This window comes from Nelusetta ayraudi, unplaced genomic scaffold (assembly GCF_046127955.1).
Source record: "Nelusetta ayraudi isolate G7.1 ecotype Tasmania unplaced genomic scaffold, CSIRO-AGI_Nayr_v1 ptg000203l, whole genome shotgun sequence".
Classification (NCBI taxonomy): Eukaryota; Metazoa; Chordata; class Actinopteri; order Tetraodontiformes; family Monacanthidae; genus Nelusetta; species Nelusetta ayraudi.
Genome location: NW_027466252.1, coordinates 212,501 through 236,805, shown reverse-complemented (window position 1 = coordinate 236,805; position 24,305 = coordinate 212,501). Strand labels below are relative to the sequence as shown.

At 53.6% G+C, this 24,305-nt stretch overlaps 3 protein-coding genes and 1 long non-coding RNA gene across 8 annotated transcripts in view; 2 read left to right on the top strand and 2 right to left on the bottom strand.

Moving 5' to 3' along the window:
* Nucleotides 1-3,894: 3,894 nt before the first annotated feature.
* LOC142881574 (uncharacterized) lies at nucleotides 3,895-4,922 on the top strand. The gene is made up of 2 exons (XR_012925598.1): nucleotides 3,895-4,504; nucleotides 4,535-4,922. It is a non-coding gene; the product is annotated as an uncharacterized LOC142881574 (long non-coding RNA).
* Nucleotides 4,245-12,759, bottom strand: cebpz (CCAAT enhancer binding protein zeta). Of its 2 annotated transcripts, none has more exons than XM_076015927.1 (17): nucleotides 12,500-12,759; nucleotides 8,399-9,888; nucleotides 8,078-8,309; nucleotides 7,658-7,865; nucleotides 7,476-7,564; nucleotides 7,323-7,376; nucleotides 7,137-7,239; nucleotides 6,828-6,881; nucleotides 6,668-6,734; nucleotides 6,451-6,560; nucleotides 6,301-6,361; nucleotides 5,929-6,139; nucleotides 5,479-5,506; nucleotides 5,291-5,377; nucleotides 5,129-5,193; nucleotides 4,961-5,042; nucleotides 4,245-4,727 (listed from the first exon to the last, which is right to left on the bottom strand). In XM_076015927.1, the coding sequence occupies exons 1-17, from the start codon at nucleotides 12,698-12,700 to the stop codon at nucleotides 4,573-4,575; spliced, it is 3,297 nt and encodes a 1,098-aa protein (XP_075872042.1). In that variant the 5' UTR covers nucleotides 12,701-12,759; the 3' UTR covers nucleotides 4,245-4,572. The 2 variants fall into 2 exon arrangements, with proteins under 2 accessions (XP_075872042.1, XP_075872041.1); XM_076015926.1 differs by having other exon boundaries at nucleotides 5,479-5,514; nucleotides 5,934-6,139; nucleotides 12,500-12,758.
* Nucleotides 12,760-13,053: 294 nt separating this feature from the next.
* ndufaf7 (NADH:ubiquinone oxidoreductase complex assembly factor 7) lies at nucleotides 13,054-16,848 on the top strand. The gene is made up of 10 exons (XM_076015934.1): nucleotides 13,054-13,633; nucleotides 14,274-14,437; nucleotides 14,538-14,618; nucleotides 14,902-15,012; nucleotides 15,173-15,392; nucleotides 15,594-15,652; nucleotides 15,756-15,869; nucleotides 16,077-16,220; nucleotides 16,309-16,482; nucleotides 16,574-16,848. Exons 1-10 carry the CDS (start codon nucleotides 13,546-13,548, stop codon nucleotides 16,799-16,801), a joined length of 1,383 nt encoding a protein of 460 aa, XP_075872049.1. The 5' UTR covers nucleotides 13,054-13,545; the 3' UTR covers nucleotides 16,802-16,848.
* Nucleotides 16,849-17,164: 316 nt separating this feature from the next.
* Nucleotides 17,165-24,305, bottom strand: part of LOC142881572 (serine/threonine-protein kinase D3-like) — an 11,837-nt gene continuing 4,696 nt past the window's right edge. For 2 of the 4 annotated variants that reach the window (XM_076015928.1, XM_076015933.1), the window contains 16 exons: nucleotides 24,140-24,271; nucleotides 23,781-23,938; nucleotides 22,153-22,351; nucleotides 21,984-22,061; nucleotides 21,602-21,758; nucleotides 21,225-21,336; nucleotides 21,050-21,127; nucleotides 20,586-20,868; nucleotides 20,011-20,063; nucleotides 19,637-19,709; nucleotides 19,456-19,562; nucleotides 19,202-19,363; nucleotides 19,005-19,103; nucleotides 18,503-18,770; nucleotides 17,993-18,078; nucleotides 17,165-17,915 (listed from right to left, as the gene is read on the bottom strand). In XM_076015928.1, coding sequence (XP_075872043.1) covers nucleotides 17,742-17,915; nucleotides 17,993-18,078; nucleotides 18,503-18,770; nucleotides 19,005-19,103; nucleotides 19,202-19,363; nucleotides 19,456-19,562; nucleotides 19,637-19,709; nucleotides 20,011-20,063; nucleotides 20,586-20,868; nucleotides 21,050-21,127; nucleotides 21,225-21,336; nucleotides 21,602-21,758; nucleotides 21,984-22,061; nucleotides 22,153-22,351; nucleotides 23,781-23,938; nucleotides 24,140-24,271 — 2,219 coding nt within the window. In that variant the 3' untranslated portion in view covers nucleotides 17,165-17,741. The remainder of the gene's footprint in view (nucleotides 17,916-17,992; nucleotides 18,079-18,502; nucleotides 18,771-19,004; nucleotides 19,104-19,201; nucleotides 19,364-19,455; nucleotides 19,563-19,636; nucleotides 19,710-20,010; nucleotides 20,064-20,585; nucleotides 20,869-21,049; nucleotides 21,128-21,224; nucleotides 21,337-21,601; nucleotides 21,759-21,983; nucleotides 22,062-22,152; nucleotides 22,352-23,780; nucleotides 23,939-24,139; nucleotides 24,272-24,305) is intronic. The other 2 variants (XM_076015932.1, XM_076015929.1) reach the window with 2 other exon arrangements.

The window sequence follows — 24,305 nt, the reverse complement described above, 5'->3', positions numbered from 1 at the left end:
TCCCAGGGACATGGGACCACTTGCAGGTTCATCGGGATCCCTCAAGACTCACCCACGCCAAATTTGGGGCTTCTAGCCCATGAGGAACTCCAAAACCCTAACCCTAACCCTAACCCTAATTCCAGCCTTATCGCTAACCCTAATGCCATGCAAGTCTATGGGGTCAAAAGTCAACTTTGTCCCAGAGTCATGGGACCACTTGCAGGTTCATCGGGATCCCTCAAGACTCAACCACGCCAAATTTGGGGCGTCTAGCCCATGAGGAACCCCAAAACCCTAACCCTAACCCTAACCCTAATTCCAGCCTTATCGCTAACCCTAATTCCATGCAAGTCTATGGGGTCAAAAGTCAACTTTGTCCCAGAGACATGGGACCACTTGCAGGTTCATCGGGATCCCTCAAGACTCACCCACGCCAAATTGGGGGCTTCTAGCCCATGAGGAACCCCAAAACCCTTACCCTAACCCTAATTCCAGCCTTATCGCTAACCCTAATGCCATGCAAGTCTATGGGGTCAAAAGTCAACTTTGTCCAAGAGACATGGGACCACTTGCAGGTTCATCGGGATCCCTCAAGACTCACCCACGCAAAATTTGGGGCGTCTAGCCCATGAGGAACCCCAAAACCCTAACCCTAAACCTAACCCTAATTCCAGCCTTATCGCTAACCCTAATTCCATGCAAGTCTATGGGGTCAAAAGTCAACTTTGTCCCAGAGACATGGGACCACTTGCAGGTTCATCGGGATCCCTCAAGACTCACCCACGCCAAATTTGGGGCTTCTAGCCCATGAGGAACCCCAAAACCCTAACCCTAACCCTAACCCTAACCCTAATTCCAGCCTTATCGCTAACCCTAATTCCATGCAAGTCTATGGGGTCAAAAGTCAACTTTGTCCCAGAGACATGGGACCACTTGCAGGTTCATCGGGATCCCTCAAGACTCACCCACGCCAAATTTGGGGCTTCTAGCCCATGAGGAACCCCAAAACCCTAACCCTAACCCTAACCCTAATTCCAGCCTTATCGCTAACCCTAATTCCATGCAAGTCTATGGGGTCAAAAGTAAACTTTGTCCCAGAGACATGGGACCACTTGCAGGTTCATCGGGATCCCTCAAGACTCACCCACGCCAAATTTGGGGCTTCTAGCTCATGAGGAACCCCAAAACCCTAACCCTAACCCTAACCCTAACCCTAATTCCAGCCTTATCGCTAACCCTAATGCCATGCAAGTCTATGGGGTCAAAAGTCAACTTTGTCCCAGAGACATGGGACCACTTGCAGGTTCATCGGGATCCCTCAAGACTCACCCACGCAAAATTTGGGGCGTCTAGCCCATGAGGAACCCCAAAACCCTAACCCTAACCCTAACCCTAATTCCAGCCTTATCGCTAACCCTAATTCCATGCAAGTCTATGGGGTCAAAAGTCAACTTTGTCCCAGAGACATGGGACCACTTGCAGGTTCATCGGGATCCCTCAAGACTCACCCACGCCAAATTTGGGGCTTCTAGCCCATGAGGAACCCCAAAACCCTAACCCTAACCCTAACCCTAATTCCAGCCTTATCGCTAACCCTAATTCCATGCAAGTCTATGGGGTCAAAAGTCAACTTTGTCCTGGGGACATGGGACCACTTGCAGGTTCATCGGGATCCCTCAAGACTCACCCACGCCAAATTTGGGGCTTCTAGCCCATGAGGAACCCCAAAACCCTAACCCTAACCCTAATTCCAGCCTTATCGCTAACCCTAATGCCATGCAAGTCTATGGGGTCAAAAGTCAACTTTGTCCCAGAGACATGGGACCACTTGCAGGTTCATCGGGATCCCTCAAGACTCACCCACGCAAAATTTGGGGCGTCTAGCCCATGAGGAACCCCAAAACCCTAACCCTAACCCTAACCCTAATTCCAGCCTTATCGCTAACCCTAATTCCATGCAAGTCTATGGGGTCAAAAGTAAACTTTGTCCCAGAGACATGGGACCACTTGCAGGTTCATCGGGATCCCTCAAGACTCACCCACGCCAAATTTGGGGCTTCTAGCCCATGAGGAACCCCAAAACCCTAACCCTAACCCTAACCCTAACCCTAATTCCAGCCTTATCGCTAACCCTAATTCCATACAAGTCTATGGGGTCAAAAGTCAACTTTGTCCCAGAGACATGGGACCACTTGCAGGTTCATCGGGATCCCTCAAGACTCACCCACGCCAAATTTGGGGCTTCTAGCCCATGAGGAACCCCAAAACCCTAACCCTAACCCTAACCCTAACCCTAATTCCAGCCTTATCGCTAACCCTAATTCCATGCAAGTCTATGGGGTCAAAAGTCAACTTTGTCCCAGAGACATGGGACCACTTGCAGGTGCATCGGGATCCCTCAAGACTCACCCACGCCAAATTTGGGGCTTCTAGCCCATGAGGAACCCCAAAACCCTAACCCTAACCCTAACCCTAACCCTAATTCCAGCCTTATCGCTAACCCTAATTCCATGCAAGTCTATGGGGTCAAAAGTCAACTTTGTCCCAGAGACATGGGACCACTTGCAGGTTCATCGGGATCCCTCAAGACTCACCCACGCCAAATTTGGGGCTTCTAGCCCATGAGGAACCCCAAAACCCTAACCCTAACCCTAACCCTAATTCCAGCCTTATTGCTAACCCTAATGCCATGCAAGTCTATGGGGTCAAAAGTCAACTTTGTCCCAGAGACATGGGACCACTTGCAGGTTCATCGGGATCCCTCAAGACTCACCCACGCCAAATTTGGGGCTTCTAGCCCATGAGGAACCCCAAAACCCTAACCCTAACCCTAACCCTAATTCCAGCCTTATCGCTAACCCTAATTCCATGCAAGTCTATGGGGTCAAAAGTCAACTTTGTCCCAGGGACATGGGACCACTTGCAGGTTCATCGGGATCCCTCAAGACTCACCCACGCCAAATTTGGGGCTTCTAGCCCATGAGGAACTCCAAAACCCTAACCCTAACCCTAACCCTAATTCCAGCCTTATCGCTAACCCTAATTCCATGCAAGTCTATGGGGTCAAAAGTCAACTTTGTCCCAGGGACATGGGACCACTTGCAGGTTCATCGGGATCCCTCAAGACTCACCCACGCCAAATTTGGGGCTTCTAGCCCATGAGGAACTCCAAAACCCTAACCCTAACCCTAACCCTAATTCCAGCCTTATCGCTAACCCTAATGCCATGCAAGTCTATGGGGTCAAAAGTCAACTTTGTCCCAGAGTCATGGGACCACTTGCAGGTTCATCGGGATCCCTCAAGACTCAACCACGCCAAATTTGGGGCGTCTAGCCCATGAGGAACCCCAAAACCCTAACCCTAACCCTAATTCCAGCCTTATCGCTAACCCTAATTCCATGCAAGTCTATGGGGTCAAAAGTCAACTTTGTCCCAGAGACATGGGACCACTTGCAGGTTCATCGGGATCCCTCAAAACTCACCCACGCCAAATTTGGGGCTTCTAGCCCACGAAAAACCCCAAAACCCTAACCCTAACCCTAACCCTAATTCCAGCCTTATCGCTAACCCTAATGCCATGCAAGTCTATGGGGTCAAAAGTCAACTTTGTCCCAGAGACATGGGACAACTTGCAGGTTCATCGGGATCCCTCAAGACTCACCCACGCCAAATTTGGGGCTTCTAGCCCATGAGGAACCCCAAAACCCTAACCCTAACCCTAATTCCAGCCTTATTGCTAACCCTAATGCCATGCAAGTCTATGGGGTCAAAAGTCAACTTTGTCCCAGAGACATAGGACCACTTGCAGGTTCATCGGGATCCCTCAAGACTCACCCACGCCAAATTTGGGGCTTCTAGCCCATGAGGAACCCCAAAACCCTAACCCTAATCCTAACCTTTGACTTTAATCTGGAGTTTAATCTGGAGTTTGATTATTGGGTTCAGTGTGTAGACAGTTCAGTGTATCAGAAGAAGTCGTGGACGAGCCTGGAAGTGTGTTTCAAACCCTGACCAGAACTTTCATCATCTTGACACTTGGTGAAATCACCGTCCAATCATAGCGCAGCATGAGACGGTGAAGTCATGCAAAACCTCAACATGTCCAGAAATCACAACATAAAATCTAAAAGTATGTTGTTGTTTTTTCCCCCCCGAACAAAAAAAAAATCTTTAATCGGTCTGAAACTCACCAAAATTACCGTCCTATCGTAGTTCAGCAGGAGGCAGAAGACAAACAAGGTGTGCAGTGAATCAGAACAACTTGTGAGTTTCAAACAACTGAACATCTTTAATAGATCACAACTCTTGTTTACACGTAAAAGTCATATGGAAAAAAACACAAAAGTATGAATAGCTTTAATTTGAAAAGTCTTCAGTCCATCTCATCCACTTCCTGTTCTGACTCCTCCCAGTTTACTACCAGTCCAATGAGTGGGGGGGGCTCTACGGCACCCGGGAGCGAGACCAGGAGGCCTGGAGTGCCAAACAGGACTGACCCGGGTCCAGGTGGACCAGAACCCGGTCTAGGAGAACCAGGTGGACCAAAACCAGGTCTAGGAGATCCAGGTGACGAGCCTCAGCATCAGCAACTACTTCTTCTTCTTGATGGTCTTCCTGCCCCCTTGCCGTGGCCCCGCCCCCGGCCTCCTCCTCTGGAAGGTGGCCTTCTTGCGGCGCAGCGTCTTGGCGTCGCGGCCTTGGATCCAGTCGTCCCGCTGACTCTCCCACCGCAGCTGCTTCACACCTGCAACACAAACAGGAAGTGGTGATGAGTGAGGACGACGCGGCCGCCAGAGGGGCGGAGCCTCCAACTGGAGCAGCTCTGATCTGATCAGCGTTCTGGTGTTTCACTCAAACCCTTCAGACTGAGAACTGTGTGTGTGTGTGTGTGTGTGTGTGTGTAGATATTAAGTCATTAAAAATCACTTCCTCCTCGTGATTGGTCCCTGTGTTATGATGTCACTAGGCTCCGCCTACCTGCTTTGTCGTTATTGGCCATGGCGTTGAGGCCGATGTTGTCGAACTTGGCGCCGGCGTTCTCGTCCAGCAGGGACCCAAACTGAGGAATCACGAGGTCAAGAGGTCAAACACATTGTGAAGCCGAGAGCCTCTGATGATGTCATCAGGGGAGGAAACTGATCTGACCTCTTCCGCCGAGGCGAACACGGGGCCGTCGCTCTTCTTCTTCTTCTTCTTCTTGTGTTTGGAGGCTGCGATGAGGAGCAAACACAGTGACGTTCAGACGCACGCGTGACGTCAATAAAGTTCACGTAGTTTGACAACGAGAAGCGACGGAGCGGAACCGACCCGGAGATCCGGAGAAGTCGAGCTGCGACGGCGACTTCCGCTTCCTGCTGGGAGTTTCCTCCAGAAGTTCCGACTCGTCGTCCGAGTCTGAAGAGGGAAAAAAAGGTTTTCATTTCATCGTTTGGAGGAAAAACTGAGTTTTACGACGTTTTTTTTTTTTACTGCTGAGGAGGCGACAGTGAACTCACCACCAAACACCTCGTCCTCGTCCTCCAGCTCTGGAACTGAACAAACACACACACACACACAAGACGGCATTAGTTCAGCTTCCTCCTGTGCAACCACACATCAACACAAAGTCACACAATGAAGACAAAGCAGCGCGAGGAGGAGAACCTGCTGGAATCACCGTCCTGTGGTAGTTTAGCACGAGATGCAGGAGAAGATCGCAACATCTCAACACGTCCGTGGTATTAAAAAAAAAAAAAAAATCAAAACATTTCAAAAATGTCTTTATTTGGTCCAGAACTCACCAAAATCACTGTCCTGTGGTAGTTTAGAAAACCCGACACACTATGACCTATGTCGGTTTTTTGGGGATGTGCAATGTGTGTTCATTCTACCGAGCGCCACCTGCTGGTCGCACCGGCTCACTGCTCCGGGTTATCGGCTCCAATAAATAAATCAAACGCAGCAACCTCACCTTCTTCTTCATCGTCGTCATCCTCGTCCTCTCCGCCTCCGTCCACCTCCATGAAGGTCCCCCCCTCCTCTCCAAACTCCTCCTCCTCCTCCTCCTCCTCCCCCATGCTGCCCAGCGACACCTCCTCGTCGTCCAGGTCGTCCAGGTCGTCGTCCGAGTCCGAATCCTCGGCTTCCTTCTTCTTCCCTTTGCTGCTCTTCACGTGTCTGGGGGGGTCAAACAGAGGTCACAAAGGTCACCAGGAGGTCATGAGCGCGACGCCGACCATCATCATGGTTATTATTTATTGTAAAATGACACATTTCAAGGCTCCATTCTCAGGTTTTTCTGCAGGTTCTTAGCCCTGTGTTTGCGTCGGTGGTTTTACCCTGCAAAGTCCAGGTCCTGGTCCGCCGAGTCCAGGAAGAAGGAGTCGCCCTCACAGGTGTCTGAGGAGACACACACACACGCTCAGCCACACTCACAGGAAGGACAGCGGTGATGCTGCTGGGAGTCACAGCGCCCCCTGCAGACCCACCTAGGATGGCCTCGAACTCGTCGTCGTCCACGTCCTCCACGCTCTCGTTGTCTCCGTCTCGCCGCGGCGGCCGGCGGAGCATCTTCTCCTGCTGGCGCTTCTTAAAGAAGCTGAAGAAGAAGAAGAAGAAGATGACATTTCAAAATAAAACTCAACTCAAATCATTGTTAAAAATAAAAACTCCAAGAGGAAGGAAGGGATGCAAAGATGAAGCGACCGGTAGAAGAAGATCTGGTCCACTGGGATCTGACTCTCGTCTCGGGACAGAAACTCCTCGCTGTTCACTGATGGACCACAGGGAAAATGATATCAATGACAATAAAATCCTTATGACCTGAGAAATGAACACACAGCAGGTTCATTCTGCAGAGACTCACCTGGCAGAACACTGACAGGAAGCTTCTTCTTCTGCGACGCAGCGTCTGTGTTTTCTGACAGCAAAGTTGTTTCATTATTAAATATAACATAAATATATAAATATATAAATATAAATATATATCAGGCCTGGGCGATTTTGGACAAAAATAAAATCCAGATTTTTTTTCTCTGAAAACTTGATTTTTAATTTCAATTTTTAATTTTGTTGTTGGTAAAACTACAAAAGACAATGGAAGAAATGACTTCAAACATTTTATCTTTATTTTTAAATAAATAATAAATATTTTGTGACTTTGATTGAACCTTACTTTTGCCTCTCAGCTCTTTGGGGTTGCGGAAGACGAAGCGGTCCAGGAAGCGGATGAGGGTGAAGTCCTGCAGCGGGTCCCCAGAGTACTCGATGGCGCCCCCCTGAGGAACGAGACCGCACGTTTCAACAGAGCCCACCTGACTGGAGGAGAGCGAGTCACATGACCCGGCAGCCGTTCTCTCACCTGCAGGATGGTTTTAGCAAACAGCGCCACCGACGGGTGGTAGTGGGCGGCGAGCTGGGGATTATTAATATTAATTAGTAATATTAATATTAATATTACTACGACTTTTAAAATGTCGACATTGCTGATTTGACGGCGGAGCGGATGTGACACCTGCTGCAGCTCCCACAGCGCTGAGCGGTCGGCGCCGCAGAACAGCGGGTTCCTGTGCAGCGGGTCGTAGCTCTGGACACTCTTGCCCCCTGGTGGCCGACAGGAGGAAAGGCAGGAGGTTAGAGTGGAGAGAGAGAGAGTGAAGTGTTGGGCGTGCTAGGAGGAGGCGGAGTCTGACCCACCCTCCAGGTTCTGGTGATGGACCCACGACGCCGCTGGCCTGGGCTCCGCTCCGCCCCCTTCCTCCTTGGCTCCGCCCTCCTCCAGCTTGTCTGCGTCCACAAAGCGCTCCTCTTCATCATCATCATCATCACCACCACCCGCAGCAGCAGCAGCAGCACGGTCCTCCTCCTCCTCGGCCAGGTCCTTGAACGCCTCGTCCTCACCATCCTGGAGATGAACGCAGTCATTATAGAAACATCTGAACATCTGGACATCTGAACATCTGGACAGAGTCAATCACAAAATCAACTCTTGATTCCTTAGGATTTAAAAAAATGTACTTTTTACATTTTTGTTTATATTTTTGTATCAAATAATAATTGAAACTAAAAGCAAAGATGTTGATGCTAAAGTGTAAACAGGAAGTAGCGTCTCGTCACCTCGTCCTGCTGCAGCAGCGTCTTCAGGCCCGGCTTGGTCTTCATCACCTCCGACAGCAGGAAGAGGGCGCCGCAGGCGAAGCCGGCGCTCTGGCCGGCGCTGACGTGCAGCAGGCGCTTGGCGAAGGCCTTGACGCGGCGCAGCGACACGTCGGCCTTCAGCGACTTGTACAGCAGGTTGAGGAACATGCTGTGCCTGCAGGAGGCGCCGAGTCCCGGGTCCAGCAGCTTCCTGCGCACACAGAGAGACCGGGACGAGAACGTCAGGACGTCTGGTCGGCTCGGGCCGGAGCGGGCGGGGGCCGGGAGGTCAAAGGTCACCTGTACAGCGCCACGTAGTAGCGGTCGGAGAGGCTCTGCTCCGAGTCCATGACCTGGAAGAGCAGCATGAGCGCCTGCACGGCCGTGTTGAACTTGACCAGGTGCACCACCTTGAACAGGGTGTCCAGCTGCTGCGCCACCTGCTGGCCGCCGCTGGCGCTGGCGTAGGGGTACGCCCGGTTGACGCCCGTCAGCAGGGCGCTCAGCATGCGCGACTCCAGCGACTCCTTCTTCTTGACGCAGGCGCCGAAGAAGGAGAGGTAGACGGACAGCAGCTTGGCGGCCAGCGCCCCCTGCTGGTGGTCCAGCCGCAGCTGGCTGAGGAAGCAGACGGCGTAGTACTGCGCCCGGGAGCTGACGTTGGGCCGGAAGAGCAGGCGCTCCACCTCACCGCACACGGCCGCCGCCATGGCCGGGTGGCGGCGCAGCAGCGCCCCCAGCAGGTGGGAGGTCTTGGCGGCCGTGCGGTACTCGGGGTCGCCCAGCTTGTTGACCACCTGCACCAGCAGCGCCCTCTCCTGCTCCGGCCGGGCGCACAGCAGCTGGTGGGCGGCGGCCAGCGCCTTGGCCTTAGCGGCCGCCACCGTGTCACGGCCCAGCTGCTCCAGCGCCGCCACGAACAGCGCCACCTGCTGCTTGAGCCGGTGCTCGAAGAGCCAGAGCAGCAGGCGGCGGTCGCGGGAGTCGCGGTTGCCGCTGGCGAGCTCCTCCAGCCGGTGGAAGGGGCGCTCGGCGAAGGGGCGGAGCTTGCGGTCCTCAGGCAGCAGGTCCGACAGCAGCAGCTCCATCAGCGTGTCCACCGCCATCAGGCCGGCGCGCCTGCCGCCCTTGCGGCCCGCCATGGACACCAGGCTCTCCACGTGCTCCAGCGAGTGCACGGCGGCGTCCTGGATGAGCACTGTCATGGCCGCCATGCGGTCGGCCAGCACGCCGGACGACACCACCGTCTTCATCCAGTTGGAGTTGGCCCCCTTCTGGAGGTTCTTCTTGCTGCGGTAGAGGCCCACCTCCGCCTGCAGCAGCTGCTCTGCCAGCGCCTGGTAGCGGGACACCAGCTCGGGCTCCTGCTGCTGCAGCTCCGACGCCTCGCTGCAGTAGTCCAGGTGGAACCACTTCCCCCCCGGCTTCACCAGCAGCACCTGGCGCGGCCGGAACGCAAATACGTCGGCGTTGAGCTTCGCCTTCTTCTCCCCGGCCTTCTTCTTCTCCTTCTTCCTCTGTTGTTGCTTCTCGTTGTTCTGCTCCGACTTCTTCTCCTCCTTCGCCACCTGCAGTTTCTCCTGTTCGGGGACAGGCTCCTCCTCCGGCTCCTCCTTCGGCTCCTCCTCTGGCTCCTCGGCGATCACCTGCTGATTGGCCCAGGCCCTGATGCCCAGTTTGGTGATGAACTTCTCCAGCTCGCCCTCCTCCAGGTCGTCGATGGCTCCTTTCTTGCCGCCGTCCACCAGCTCGTTGGAGTCGTCCAGCCCGGCCAGCATGACGTAGTCGGCCTGCAGGGGTCAGCGCAGGAGAACCTGGGGGTCAGTTACTAGAAGGCAGGGCAGGACCTCAACATCCCCTGTAAGTAGATGTTCTTCATAACCACAACCAAATAAACTGATGACAATTAAAGAGTCACATGAAAGACTGCAAGTTAAGCAACTTAAAACACAAAGTGATTGATTCATTATTCTTTAGTGAAAGTGGGCCGGGCACGGCGCCACGGGCAGCGGAGGATGTGTGTCGGTGTGTTGCTGCGGCAGCCAGCTGCAACAAATCTGGGGCTTCTATCCCATCAGGAACTCCAAAACCCTAACCCTAACCCTAACCCTAACCCTAATTCCAGCCTTATCGCTAACCCTAATTCCATGCAAGTCTATGGGGTCAAAAGTCAACTTTGTCCCAGAGACATGGGACCACTTGCAGGTTCATCAGGATCCCTCAAGACTCACCCACGCCAAATTTGGGGCTTCTAGCCCATGAGGAACCCCAAAACCCTAACCCTAACCCTAACCCTAATTCCAGCCTTATCGCTAACCCTAATGCCATGCAAGTCTATGGGGTCAAAAGTCAACTTTGTCCCAGAGACATGGGACCACTTGCAGGTTCATCAGGATCCCTCAAGACTCACCCACGCCAAATTTGGGGCTTCTAGCCCATGAGGAACCCCAAAACCCTAACCCTAACCCTAACCCTAATTCCAGCCTTATCACTAACCCTAATGCCATGCAAGTCTATGGGGTCAAAAGTCAACTTTGTCCCAGAGACATGGGACCACTTGCAGGTTCATCGGGATCCCTCAAGACTCACCCACGCCAAATTTGGGGCTTCTAGCCCATGAGGAACCCCAAAACCCTAACCCTAACCCTAACCCTAATTCCAGCCTTATCGCTAACCCTAATGCCATGCAAGTCTATGGGGTCAAAAGTCAACTTTGTCCCAGAGACATGGGACCACTTGCAGGTTCATCGGGATCCCTCAAGACTCACCCACGCCAAATTTGGGGCTTCTAGCCCATGAGGAACCCCAAAACCCTAACCCTAACCCTAACCCTAATTCCAGCCTTATTGCTAACCCTAATGCCATGCAAGTCTATGGGGTCAAAAGTCAACTTTGTCCCAGAGACATGGGACCACTTGCAGGTTCATCGGGATCCCTCAAGACTCACCCACGCCAAATTTGGGGCGTCTAGCCCATGAGGAACCCCAAAACCCAAACCCTAACCCTAACCCTAACCCTAATTCCAGCCTTATCGCTAACCCTAATGCCATGCAAGTCTATGGGGTCAAAAGTCAACTTTGTCCCAGAGACATGGGACCACTTGCAGGTTCATCGGGATCCCTCAAGACTCACCCACGCCAAATTTGGGGCTTCTAGCCCATGAGGAACCCCAAAACCCTAACCCTAACCCTAACCCTAATTCCAGCCTTATTGCTAACCCTAATGCCATGCAAGTCTATGGGGTCAAAAGTCAACTTTGTCCCAGAGACATGGGACCACTCGCAGGTTCATCAGGATCCCTCAAGACTCACCCACGCCAAATTTGGGGCTTCTAGCCCATGAGGAACCCCAAAACCCTAACCCTAACCCTAACCCTAATTCCAGCCTTATCGCTAACCCTAATGCCATGCAAGTCTATGGGGTCAAAAGTCAACTTTGTCCCAGAGACATGGGACCACTTGTAGGTTCATCGGGATCCCTCAAGACTCACCCACGCCAAATTTGGGGCTTCTAGCCCATGAGGAACCCCAAAACCCTAACCCTAACCCTAATTCCAGTCTTATCGTTAACCCTAATGCCATGCAAGTCTATGGGGTCAAAAGTCAATTTTGTCCTAGAGATATAGGGCCACTTGCTGCTTCATCGGGATCCCCTAAGACACGCCACGCCAAATTTGGGGCTTCTAAGTCCAGGAGGAACCCCAAAACCCTAACCCTAACCCTCATCATCATTTTACATCATTTTGAAAGAGCTAAAGTCAGTGTCCTGGTGCTGTGAGCGTCGTTCTTTAGCTGCTAAGGAGAGGTGCAATTGAATGTGAGAGGATGATAACTCGCTCAATAGACTCACAGCTACAAACAAAAAACCGCAAGCAACATCTTCTTCATCATCATCATCATCATCATCATCATCATCACCATCAACTAGTGGCTCCTGACAGCAGCCGGTTCACATTTCTGAGGGAGTCATGCCGCTAACGCTAATAGAGTATCTCACACACACACACACACACACACACACACACACACACACACACACACTTGGGTGATAAATGTATATTCATCCAGAACTGACCGATGACACCATAGGCCGCATACTGTACACTGTAAAACAACAACAACAACAAAACAAACACTGCAAAAAAAAAAACAACAAAAATAACGACCTTTCAAAAAAGGTGCACATTGCTCCAGAGGGAAAAGGGGCAGATGCTTAGCACCACCTAGTGTCTGTATCGGTGCACGTCCCTGTTCAAAAGTGGTAAACAGCGAGCGGCGGCAGGGCTTTTGGTCATCATCACCACCGAAGAAGACATGATCCATGTGACCCCGGAGGACCACCAGGCTGACATGGATCAGTTCAGTGGCCCGCTGACGTCCTGCTCCTCGGATCCGGACTCACCTGAGTTCCTCCGAGCTTCAGAACCTCGTCCAGGCTGAACTCCTCTCCGTCGTCACTTGGCTTCGTTTGGCCGCCGCCGGCCGCCGTTCCTCCGTCCTCCGCCCCGCCGCTGTTTCCGGCCTCCATGTCCGTCTCTCCGGGGTTAAACGTCACTTTTTTATCGCCTTTCTTCCTCCTGCGTTGCTTGTTTTTCGCAGCCATGCTTGCGGCAGCGTGTGAAGACCTGACCCGGAAGAGGAATGTTGCGTCACATCCGGGTTTCGTTCTTGGAAACGTTAAACATCCTGGAATTGATTTTTAGTACGTTCATAAATTGAAATTTGATTCGTGCATTTTAAAATGGAAGTAAATATTGTTTTTAGATTCAATATGAATAACCAGAAACGTTTAAGTATAACGCCGACGTAATCATCGGCCGTCCAATCAGAGAGCTCGTATTTCCTCGACTGTGTCAAGTTGCGGTTGTTTTCCATTCAAATAGGAAATCACAAAAATATGAACATTTAAATACACGGACTTAAAATACATTTTAAAAAAAACTTGTCCAAAAAGATGCAAAACATGCTTCAGAGTCGTGGAGACAAGGTCACCGGAAATTTGCAATCGCTCATAAATGTATAGCACGTCTTGCAGGAACCACGGCATGGGAAAACTAACACCTTTATTGTGAAAACAAACCGGAAACAATATATTAAATCCGCACTTAGCTTTTCATTTTAGCAGGGACACCTTAGCTTCGAGCAGCTTGTTTTGAACAGACTACAACCCTAAAACCCAGAGCTTATTTTGTGCGTGTGCTCCATTCACAGCAGCAACGTCCGTGTTTACTTTCGCTCGATTTCCGTTTTTTTCTACATCGGTTCACGGCTCCAAGCGGCTAATGCTAACAGGTTTCCTGTCAGGACCAGAGGGCAGCAGCGCCATGCGGCATTTTCAACTCATAATCAAAGTCTAACTTTTATTTTATATTTTCGGGTGTGTGTCTTTTGCCAAACAATGACACCAAGTCACGTGTGTAAATCAGATTAGTTGGTGTGAGAGTTGAGATGATGATGAGGAGCTGCATCGCTGCTGGAGGTCAGCAGCTCATCAGGAGGCTGCTCGCTGCTCCTCTTTGCGGCTCACCAGCAGCAGGTGAGACCCGCCCACCAACCACCAAGCGAGTCTTCCTGACAACCTAAATGACACATTGAAAAGTGTGAGGAACACATTATTCAACCCTTAAATAATGTTGAGGGTCCAATGTGACTTTTTTTTTTTTTTTTTTTTTTAAATTATTATTATTTATTTACATTAGAGAACAGTAAAAACACACTAAAAATGTATCCTCTGAATTTAAATTGACTTCTAATGGGTCATGTTTCAACTTTTTTGTTGTTGTTGTTTAAAGTTGTGTAAAAGTACCTTGTTCTAGGTATATCATGACCATCACAGTATCTACAGGTTAATTGCTCTTTCCTGCCACTACACTGTTAATGATATTAACTACTCGTGTAAAAAATATTCAATTAATTGCGACAAATTTAATTGATTACATTCTTATCCGACAGTTAATCGATAATTGATTCATTGTTAACATCCCGAATATGATGTATATGTTGTATTACATTGTAGACTATTTGAAATTAAAAAAAAAAAAAAAAAAAATCCCAAAAGTTCCATTGCAACTGCCGCGAGGCTCTGACGTCATCCACACACCCCGGCGGTGCCGACTTTGTTGTGATACGTCACTGACTGACTAACCTGCGTTCGCTAACGTTGGTCACCCGGACAGGCCGATGGAGGGCGCCCCTGCTGCCCAGGCTGCTGTGCGGCTCGGCGGCTGACGACGCGAAGCCCCGCCCCTCCATGCTGCGACACCTGACCTCCAAGATCAAGTCGACGGGTCCCATCACCGTGGCGGAGTACATGAGGGAGGTGCTCACCAACCCCGTGACGGTCAGTCTGACGTGTTCATCGTCATCACCGCCACCAGAGGGCGACAGAGACGGCGGGTTCCCTGACGAGCTCTCACCGCGCGTGTCTCGCCTTGTTTCAGGGTTACTACGTCAGGAACAACATGCTCGGGCCCGACGGGGATTTCATCACGTCGCCGGAGATCAGTCAGATTTTCGGAGAGGTGAGAGGTTTTAGAACAGGGGGCGGAGTCACCGGTGGAGTCAGCGCTGTCGTGCAGACGGCACCGACCGAGACCAAGACCAGAGAGGGCGTCGTGATCGAGACCAAAGACCAAGACTTTAGATAAAAATGAAACAGCAGCTCTTTTTCAGCAAGGTGTCTTTGAATCGGTCGAGACCCAGACAAGACCCTTGCAAAGTGTTCCGGAGACCAGTAGGGAGTACTGCAACACTAGGTGGCGTTCACCTGGTCTGACTGTTGGCCGTGTTTCCACTTGGTTCCAGCTGATCGGCGTGTGGATCGTCAGCGAGTGGATGGGGGCCGGACGTCCCGGACAGTTGCAGCTGGTCGAGCTCGGACCTGGGAAGGGCTCGTTGGCCAGTGACATCATCAGAGTGAGACCTCCGGCTCGGCGCTTGCGTATAAAAAAACGATGGGAGTTCTCAATTTGTCATCATCGACGCGAAAACGACTCAGAAGAATCAAACTTCTATTGTCCTCTCTACCGACCGTCGGACCCGTTGCCTTAACGTGAAGCCTTACCGCCCCCTGCAGGTGTTTGGACAGCTGCGCCCCGTGCTCGGCCAGGCCTCCGTGTCCGTGCACCTGGTGGAGGTGAGTCCCACGCTGAGTCTCATCCAGGCCCAGACTCTGACCACGGCTGAGCACAGCGGCCACCAGGTGGCAGCAGAGGACCAAGAGGTGTACCGCCACGGGGAGACGGCGGAGGGGCTGCCGGTGAGCTGGTACCGACGGCTGGAGGACGTCCCGGCAGGTAGGCACACACACACACACACACACACACACACACACACACACACACACGCACATACACACACACACACACACACACACACACTTCAGAGCCGCTGAACATGAGGCAGAAGTCAAAAAATGTATTTTATTTTATGAATACATCTTCTTCTTCTTCTTCTTCTTCTTCTTCTTCTTCTTCTTCTTCTTCTTCTTCCTCCAGGCTTCAGCATCTTCATCGCCCACGAGTTCTTTGACGCTCTGCCCATCCACAAGTTCCAGGTCGGTGTCGGTTCTCTGAGTGACTTCTTCATGTCTTCCATTGAGTTCAGATGAAAACCTGTGTGTGTGTGTGTGTGTGTGTGTGTGTGTGTGTGTGTGTCAGCGCACTGAGAGAGGCTGGCGGGAGGTGATGGTGGACGTGGACGAGAACCAACCAGAGCAGCTGAGGTTCGTGTTGGCACCGACCCCGACCCCGGCCTCCTCCACACTGCTGCAGGTTAGTGGCTGAGGACCAGACCAGACTAGACTAGACTAGACCAGACTGCACTGAACCAGACTAGAACGGACCTCCCTGACTGGTGGAGGAACTGGATGAAACTGGTCAGCAAGGTTCCCCTGTGGTCTTCATGACTCCTTTGACCTTGGAGAGGGGCGGGCTTTGGACTGGCCAGGAGGTGAGCAGCTGTGTTGTGTGTGTGTGCAGGCGGAGGAGGGGCGGAGCCACGTGGAGGTGTGTGCGGAGGGCGGAGTCCTGGCGCAGCAGCTGGCCCGGAGGATCAGCAGGGACGGAGGGGCGGCGCTGATCGCCGACTACGGCCACGACGGCACCAAGAGCGACACCTTCAGGGTGAGGCCACGCCCACAAGTAAACAGCAGGCCACGCCTGCAGATGACCAGCGGGCGGAGGAGTGAGTGCTAACCCGATGGTCCTACAGGGGTTCAAAGGTCACCAGCTCCACCCCGTGCTCTCCTCGCCGGGGTCAGCTGACCTCACCGCCGACGTGGACTTCAGCTACCTGCGGCGGGCAGCCGGAGGGGGCGTGGCCTGCGTGGGACCCATCACCCAGAGGGCCTTTCTCAAGAACATGGGCGTCGACGCCCGGATGCAGGCGAGTGGGAGCATTCAGACGACCTCTGACCCCTGACTTCCGACCTCCACCAGTGACCTCCCTCTCTGTCGTCCCCGTCCCCCCCCCGCAGGTCCTCCTGAGGAACTGCAGCGACGCCGCCGCCAGGAAGCAGCTGATTGGCAGCTACGAGATGCTGACTAGTCCCGCCCACATGGGCGAGCGCTTCCTGTTCTTCAGCCTGCTGCCGCTCAGCCGCCTGCAGGAGCCCGGCAGGCCAGCAGGGGGCCTCCAGCTGGACAAGAAGAGGAGACCAGCACCACTTCCTGTGGCCGGGTTCAGCCCCATCAGCTTCTCCTGACCAGACTGGACTGGACCGGACCAGACCAGACCAGACCGCACTTGACTGGAATGAACCGAATTGGACCGGACTGGACTGGACTGGACCGGACTGGAAGCAAAGTGCTCTACACGTGAAGTCTTGTCAGTGTGTGTGTGACTGAGGGAGGGCAACAGAGGTCAGAGGTCATCGCCCTCCAGACGGACCGCAGTCCTCTGTGATGAAGTTGAAGAATGTGACGAAGAGAAACATTAAAAAAAAATTAAATTCCAGATTGTAAAAATGTCTTCCTTCACCGCCAGTGGGCAGAAATATGGAACTGTTTCCAGTTCAACCCTCAGTCACCACTTTGTCGCGGTAAAAAAAAAACATCAGTTCATCATCAGTCAGAAGAATATCAGCTTTAATAAAAGTCTCCCGCATGACATTTGTTGTAAAAAAAAAAAACAACTAAATGAAAATGATAATTTTTCATAAATGAAAAATATTTTCTCAGGACGTGTCTCGGATTGTTTTCACTCAAAGTGGCTCTGAAATATATATTTATATTTATTTCTTCTGTCAAAGTTTCATCTTAGCCCTTTGTGTTTGCGACTGCGATCAGCTGACTGCAGTGTCCCACTACCGACCTGTTCAGAACTACACCTCAACTCTCAGCTCAGTTGGAACTACCAAAAAAATATTTTATTTATATCATTTCAGTTTTGTAGATGTAAAAATTCAGAGTTATTTTCAGTGAAAATTCCCTCCAAATGAAAAGTTCTGAACAAGTTGCAACACAAACAGAATCACAAACACAACAGAATCTTCTCAGTCAGCGTCACTCACGACCTTGACTCACGACCTTGACTCACAGGAAGGTGCCGGCTGGTCATCCTGCAGTGTGATTGGTTGTTGACTCGCTCACTCACTCACTCACTCACTCGCAGTCTGTGTCAGGTCCCACCACCACCACCGTCCACTAGGGGTCCTCGTCCATGTGGTCCAGGTTGGGTGAGGTGATGAAGTGGGTGGGGCAGTGAAGGCCTCGCTGGTCGGCAAACTCCTCCCAGCGGGCGTCGTCGCTGTGGTGGGTGATGTAGCGCTCGCCCTGCCGGGTCTCCAGCTCCCGCAGGTCCAGCCAGGTGCGGTAGTCCTGCAGGGGGCGACAAACACAAGTCTACACACACCGCTACCTCTGCCAGTCGTCTCCTGCGGGTACAGTTCCGCTACCTGCAGCCAGGGGTGGCTCAGCGTCTTGTCCACGCTGAAGCGCTTCCTCATCTTCACCTGCAGCAGGTTGTTGATCAGGTCGGTGGCTGCAGGAGACACAGTGGGGCTGGTCAACACATTGGCAACGGTGGCTGCGGAATAGCGCCTCCTGCAGGCCGACTGGAGCCTTTTGGCCCAGATGTCCTGACATCGAGCTTAGCTCATCAGTAGCTAGACAGCTAGCGAGGTTAAGCCATCAGCAGTTAGCTAGTTAACGAGAGAGGTTAGCTCATCAGCAGTTTGTTAACTAGCCACAGAGGTTAGCTCATCAGTGGCTAGCTAGTTAGTGAGGTTAGCTCATCAGCAGTTAGCTAACTAACTAGAGAGGTTAGCTCATCAGCAGTTAGCTAGTGAGTGAGGTTGGCTCATGAGTGGCTAGCTGGCTGGACAGGTTAGCTCATCAGCAGTTAGCTGGCTGGTGAGGTTAGCTCATGAGTGACTAGCTGGCTAGCGGGGTTAGCCCAGGGCTACCTTCCTGTGAGATCTCCTTCCAGGGGTTGGCTGGGTACATGAAGGCGGCGTTCTGGATCTGCTCCTTGACGTCCTCGTCCTCGTTGAAGGGGAAGGTGCCGCTCAGGCTGACGTAGACGATGACGCCCACCGACCACATGTCCAGCGAGCGGTTGTAGCCTTTGCTGCGCAGCACCTCGGGCGCCAGGTAGGCTGGCGTGCCCACCACCGAGCGGCGGAACGACTTCTCCCCGATGATACGGGCGAAGCCGAAATCGCATAGCTTCACCTGTGGGAGGGTGCAGCACAGAAGCGCATTGTTGCTACGCTAGAAAAAAGAAGCGGGGCTCGGTATCGTGTTATAACGTGACACTCATACGTAGTTCGGAAGCTTTCAGTGAGAAATGTCAATGGCCGTGAGAATAAAAGAAAGACATTGAATTTATACGGTGCGTCCAAACGTTTGCCCGGCGGTGTAGACGGAGAGGGGCAGGGGACGGGCTGGATGTGGGCGGGGCCTCACCTGAGGGAAGGGCTCGGCCGAGGCCAGCAGGACGTTCTCGGGCTTGAGGTCGCAGTGGACGATGTTCTTGAAGTGAAGGTGTCTGAGGGCCACCAGGATCTGGAGGAGAGGAGGAGCCACCGTGGGAACATCTCACTTCCCTGAAGGACCCTCAGGGGTCTTTGGACCACCACTGATCACCACTGATCACCACTGACCTGCGTGACCAGGAACTTGGTGAGGCGCTCGGGCAGGCGGCTCCTCTCGCTGGACAGGATCATCTCCAGCATGTCGCCGTGCAGCTTCTCCATCACCACAAACACCTGCTCAGGAGTCTCGAACATGCACTCCAGGTTGACGATGCCCCGGTGCTGGAGGTTCTGTGAGGAGCAGGAGGAGGAGGAACAACAACCTGGTTGACCCAACGTGTTCTTCGAAGCCAGACAGGAAGTTGCGGTGTTGATTCAGCCACCTGCAGGATGGCCACCTCGTTCCTCAGCTGGCTCTCCTGCTTGGTGGGGAACCTCATCTTGTCGATGATCTTGATGGCCACGTCTCGGCCGCTCTTCCTGTGTTTCCCTGTGAACCCGACAAGGCGGCGGGTGAGAGGAAGGTAGGCGGGATGGTCGCCGACGCCGGGTCAGGTGACTCACCTCCGTAGACGATCCCGAATTGGCCCGAGCCCAGAACCTCGTCGGCCAAGATCTGGTAGACCGAGCTGATGTCCTGCGGCAGGGAGAGCACAGCTTCACCGAGGGATCTGTTAGCCAGCTAGCCAGGTCATCAGCGGCTCGCTAGTTAGCGAGTTTAGCTCATCAGCGGCTAGCTAGAGAGGTTAGCTCAGTCGGCTAACACCTTCCCACAGTAGAAATGTGACTAAAGGGCTGAATGTCTGATCAATAATGTCTGAAGATGACTGATGATCCTTCAGCCAATGACTGGATACCAGACCCCGCCCTCCTGGCCCCGCCCCCCCCCCCCCCCACCCCCCAGCGAGGTTTGATGGACAGCTTGAACAGCCACTCACCACGTTCTCCTGGACCTGGCAGTTGGACACTGATATGCTGATGGACAGTTCACCTGAGGAGACACAACAACACGACAACACAACATCACACAGTGAAGGTCTGGATGGACCAGCAGCATCTCAGAGGAGCTCACGCCTGATTGGACGAGACTGGACTGCCACTTCCTGTTCCTGCAGAGAGGCTGTGTGTGTGTGTGTGTGTGTGTGTGTGTGAGTGTGAGTGTGGGTGAGTGAGTGAGTGAATTTCCACTGGCGAGTCATTATTGATTTCCGATAGGCGGCCGGCATTGAGATCGATCAGCCACGCCCCCTGCTGGTAATCAGGTCGACAGTCAGGTTGTGTAACTGAGGTTGAAAATCCTCCATCAGTCCCAAACAGCGGGTTGAGTTCACTCAAAGACACTTTAGACTGTTTTAACATCCAGTGACCCCAATCAGCCCAGTCCTGAACCAATCACAGCCGAGTCCTGAACCAATCACAGCCGAGTCGTGTTGAAACTTGAAGGGCCTGAAGACCTTGAAACCCCTCCAAACAGGTTCCAGTGTGTGTGTGTGTGTGTGTGTGTGTCACTCACTGTGGTCCCGCCCCTGGCCAGGCCCCGCCCCCACGCTGGCCTTGGGCGTGGCAGGCATGAGTGCGTGGCGTACGGCCCTCTCCCAGCCACGCCCCACCTCCCGGCCCTCGCCGGCGTGGGGGCGGAGCTCGCCGTCCTCGCCGCCGTCCTCGCCGCCGTCCTCGCCCACGTAGTAGACGGTGGTGGCGGTCACCACCTCGAAGCAGTGAGGCCGGCTGCACGGCGCCAGCCTGCTGAAGTCCTGCGCTGGCGCCACCTGCAGGATGTCAGCCAGCGGGATCTCCTGTGTGGACACACACTTCAGAGGTCAGGAGGTCAGGAGGTCAGAGGGAGGAGGTCAGGGGGGTCAGGAAGGGTTCTCGTTCGGACTTCCTGACTCCTCCCCCTCCGCACACCAGCCGGACTAATCAGGAGCCTCGATTGGCTGAGAGGGGGCGTGTCTCCAACCCGAGACTCCGCCTCACCTTGTAGAACTTGGATCCACTTTCGTTCTGGTAGAGCGTCACGCTCTTCCTGTCCAGCCGCCAGTAGTGTCTCTTCCTCTGCACACACACAAAGATACACAGAATATGACGTTAAGTTGGCTGTGCCAGGGGGCGGGGCTGGCTGTGCCAGGGGGCGGGGCCAGCAGCTCCTCACCAGGGGGTCGTGGCTGCTGTAGTGGACCAACCAGCCCTCCTTGGCCACGCTGGAGCTCCGGCCCTTGGTGTGTCTGATGGACTGGACCACCCGCATCAGGGGGATGTTGCTGCTGGTGGATGGACACACACACACACACACACACACACACACACACACACACACACACACACAGTCAGTTTTCCCAGACTGGATCTCCTGGAGGTCCAGTCTGAAGGCTCCTCTGAACCTCCTCCCTGGACCTCCTCCCTCTGCACCTCCTCCCTCTGGACCTCCTCCCTGGACCTCCTCTCTGGACCTCCTCCCTCTGCACCTCCTCCCTCTGCACCTCCTCCCTCAGCACCTCCTCCCTCTGGACCTTCTTCCTGGACCTTCACCTTATAGTTGCTGGTCCCTCCTCGTCCATGAAGAAGATCTTCTCCTCTGGCGTGGAGGCCTCGTCCTGCTCGTCCATGCTGTGTCCTCCGTCGCTGTTGCCGTCGCCGGTGTCCACCTCCATGGTTGCGTCCGAGTCCCCGCTGGGACTGGCCGGCTCTGTGGGGGGGAGGGGTTGGAGGAGTGGAGGAGTCAACACAAGAACTTGGCTTGTGTAAAAGCGATGGGCAGTCGATGCTAACTAGCTAGCGCTAGCTGATGGAAGAGTCTTCTCCTACAGTCAGCAGGCTGGCTACATGCTACATGCTACATGCTACATGCTACGCTTGGACTGACTGCAGAACTCTGGGAAAGACAACAACAACAACAACAACAACAACTAACCTCCGTTGAAGTCCACCTCGCCCAGACAGTCCCGAGGAACCATGGAGGAGCATCGCTTGTGGCAGTTGAACTTGCAGTCTGCAGGAAGGAGAGCACAGATCATCATCAGGGCCTGGTGGAGTCAGAGGCAGGGATGGGTGGGGTCCGTGGCAGGAGGGGGCGGAGTCACCTTTGCACTGCAGGCCCTGGCGGAAGAGGCCCTTCAGCAGCTTCTTGCAGTACTGGCAGATGGTGGGCCTGGTGTAGGTGTGCACTGAGAAGGTGTGGGGCACCTTGACACGGCCCAGGACCATCTTCTCCATCCAGATGGGCCGACCGCTCAGCAGCGAGTTGCGCTTCCCTGCAGCGCCCAGCAGGGGACGCTGCTGCTTCCAACCCATGGAGACAGCAGGGGAGAGTTTGAGTCATTCACTTCCACAACAGCATGGTAGAAAAAACCAGGGGTGGGGCCGAGGGGAGGCAGGAACTCCACCAATCTGATGTCTTCCATCCCTGGACCCGCCTCCTACCCCACAATCCACCTCTGATTCATCAGACGGCACCAGAACGGTGCCACCTGGAGGGCCGGAGGTCAACAGCAGGACGTCTGGACGCGTGAATTAAATCACTGAGACTCACTGAGCCATATGACTCACACACGATCGGCTCTGACTCTCGGCTCTGAGTCTCGGCTCTGAGTCTCGGCTCTGAGTCTCGGCTCTGAGTCTCGGCTCTGACTCTCGGCTCTGACTCTCGGCTATCGGCTCAGTTAAGAGTCATGAGTCCAGGACTCGGTGAAGGACGGGTGTGTCCCAGAGCACGGAGACAACTTGTACAGTGTGTGTGTGTGTGTGTATGTGTGTGTGTGTGTCAGTGTGACGAGGCTGACGCTGATAAAAAGTGTGTCTGTTCCAGTTCCAGCCGACTGTGACTCAGTTGTTTGCCGCGCTTTGAACGGGATGGAAAATCCAGTGACTCGCCCGCAGGCACCAGAGAGAGAGAGAGAGAGAGAGAGAGAGAGAGAGAGAGGGAGAGACAGAGAGAGAGAGGGAGTGAGGGAGAGAGAGTGAGTGAGAGAGAGAGAGTGAGAGGGAGAGAGACAGAGAGAGAGAGGGAGAGAGAGAGTGAGTGAGAGTGAGAGAGAGAGAGAGAGAGTGAGCGTGAGAGAGAGAGAGAGAGAGTGAGAGAGAGAGAGTGAGAGGGAGAGAGGGAGAGAGAGTGAGAGAGAGAGTGAGAGAGAAAGAGAGAGAGAGAGAGAGGGAGAGAGAGGGAGAGAGAGTGAGTGAGAGTGAGAGGGAGAGAGGGAGAGAGAGTGAGAGAGAGAGTGAGAGAGAAAGAGAGAGAGAGAGAGGGAGAGAGAGGGAGAGAAAGTGAGTGAGAGTGAGAGAGAGAGAGAGAGAGAGTGAGCGTGAGAGAGAGAGTGAGAGAGAGGGAGAGAGAGGGAGAGAGAGTGAGTGAGAGTGAGAGAGAGAGAGAGAGTGAGCGTGAGAGAGAGAGTGAGAGAGAGAGAGTGAGAGGGAGAGTCAGAGAGAAAGAGAGAGAGAGAGTGTAAGTGAGAGAAAGAGAGAGAGAGAGAGAGAGAGAGAGAGTCAGAGTCAGAGAGAAAGAGAGAGAGAGAGAGAGAGAGAGGGAGACTACTGGAACACCCTGGCTGGTTGCACAGTGGAACCATGTGACTGGCTTCACATCGCTGTAGTTTGTGTAATTTGTACGTCACTCCTGCAGCGCCGCTGTGTCACCTGACCACCCTGACAGCAGGTCATGTGACTTGGCAGCCGTTGCAAAAAAAAAATGAAACCGTTTGCGAGAGCGACGCACCTCGTCTTGCGGGGTGGGCGGGGCCTCGATGGAGGGGGGGCGGGCCGCGGGGGGGGCAGGGCCCTGCAGGGAGGCGCTGGACAGACGGCGCTTCTTCAGCCCGCTGCAGTTGTTGGGGATCTTGAAGGCACAGCGCTTGTGGTAGTCCAGCCCACATCCTGGAGGGGGAGGGGTGGGAGGGGGAGTGAAGGAGGGAGGGAGGAGTCAGGTTGGCTCCGCCCTTTTGGTCACCAAGTCAGTCAGAAAACCAAAGCAGTTTATAAAAACCCCTCTGATAATTACAACACTAACAACAGCGATGAACGCAGACCGTGTTGAACCACTCAGCACTTGGTGCGGTCATGTGACCACCGTCGTACCTTCACACTTGAGGCCCTGCCTCACCAGGCCCCACAGCATCTCGCCGCAGTCGTCGCAGAAGGCCGGCGCCTTGTAGGAGTGGACGTAGAGCGTGTGGGGGCGGATCTGGAAGTCCTCGGCCGTGGCCTGGGCTGAGGGACACACACAGGAGCCAATCAGGAGGCC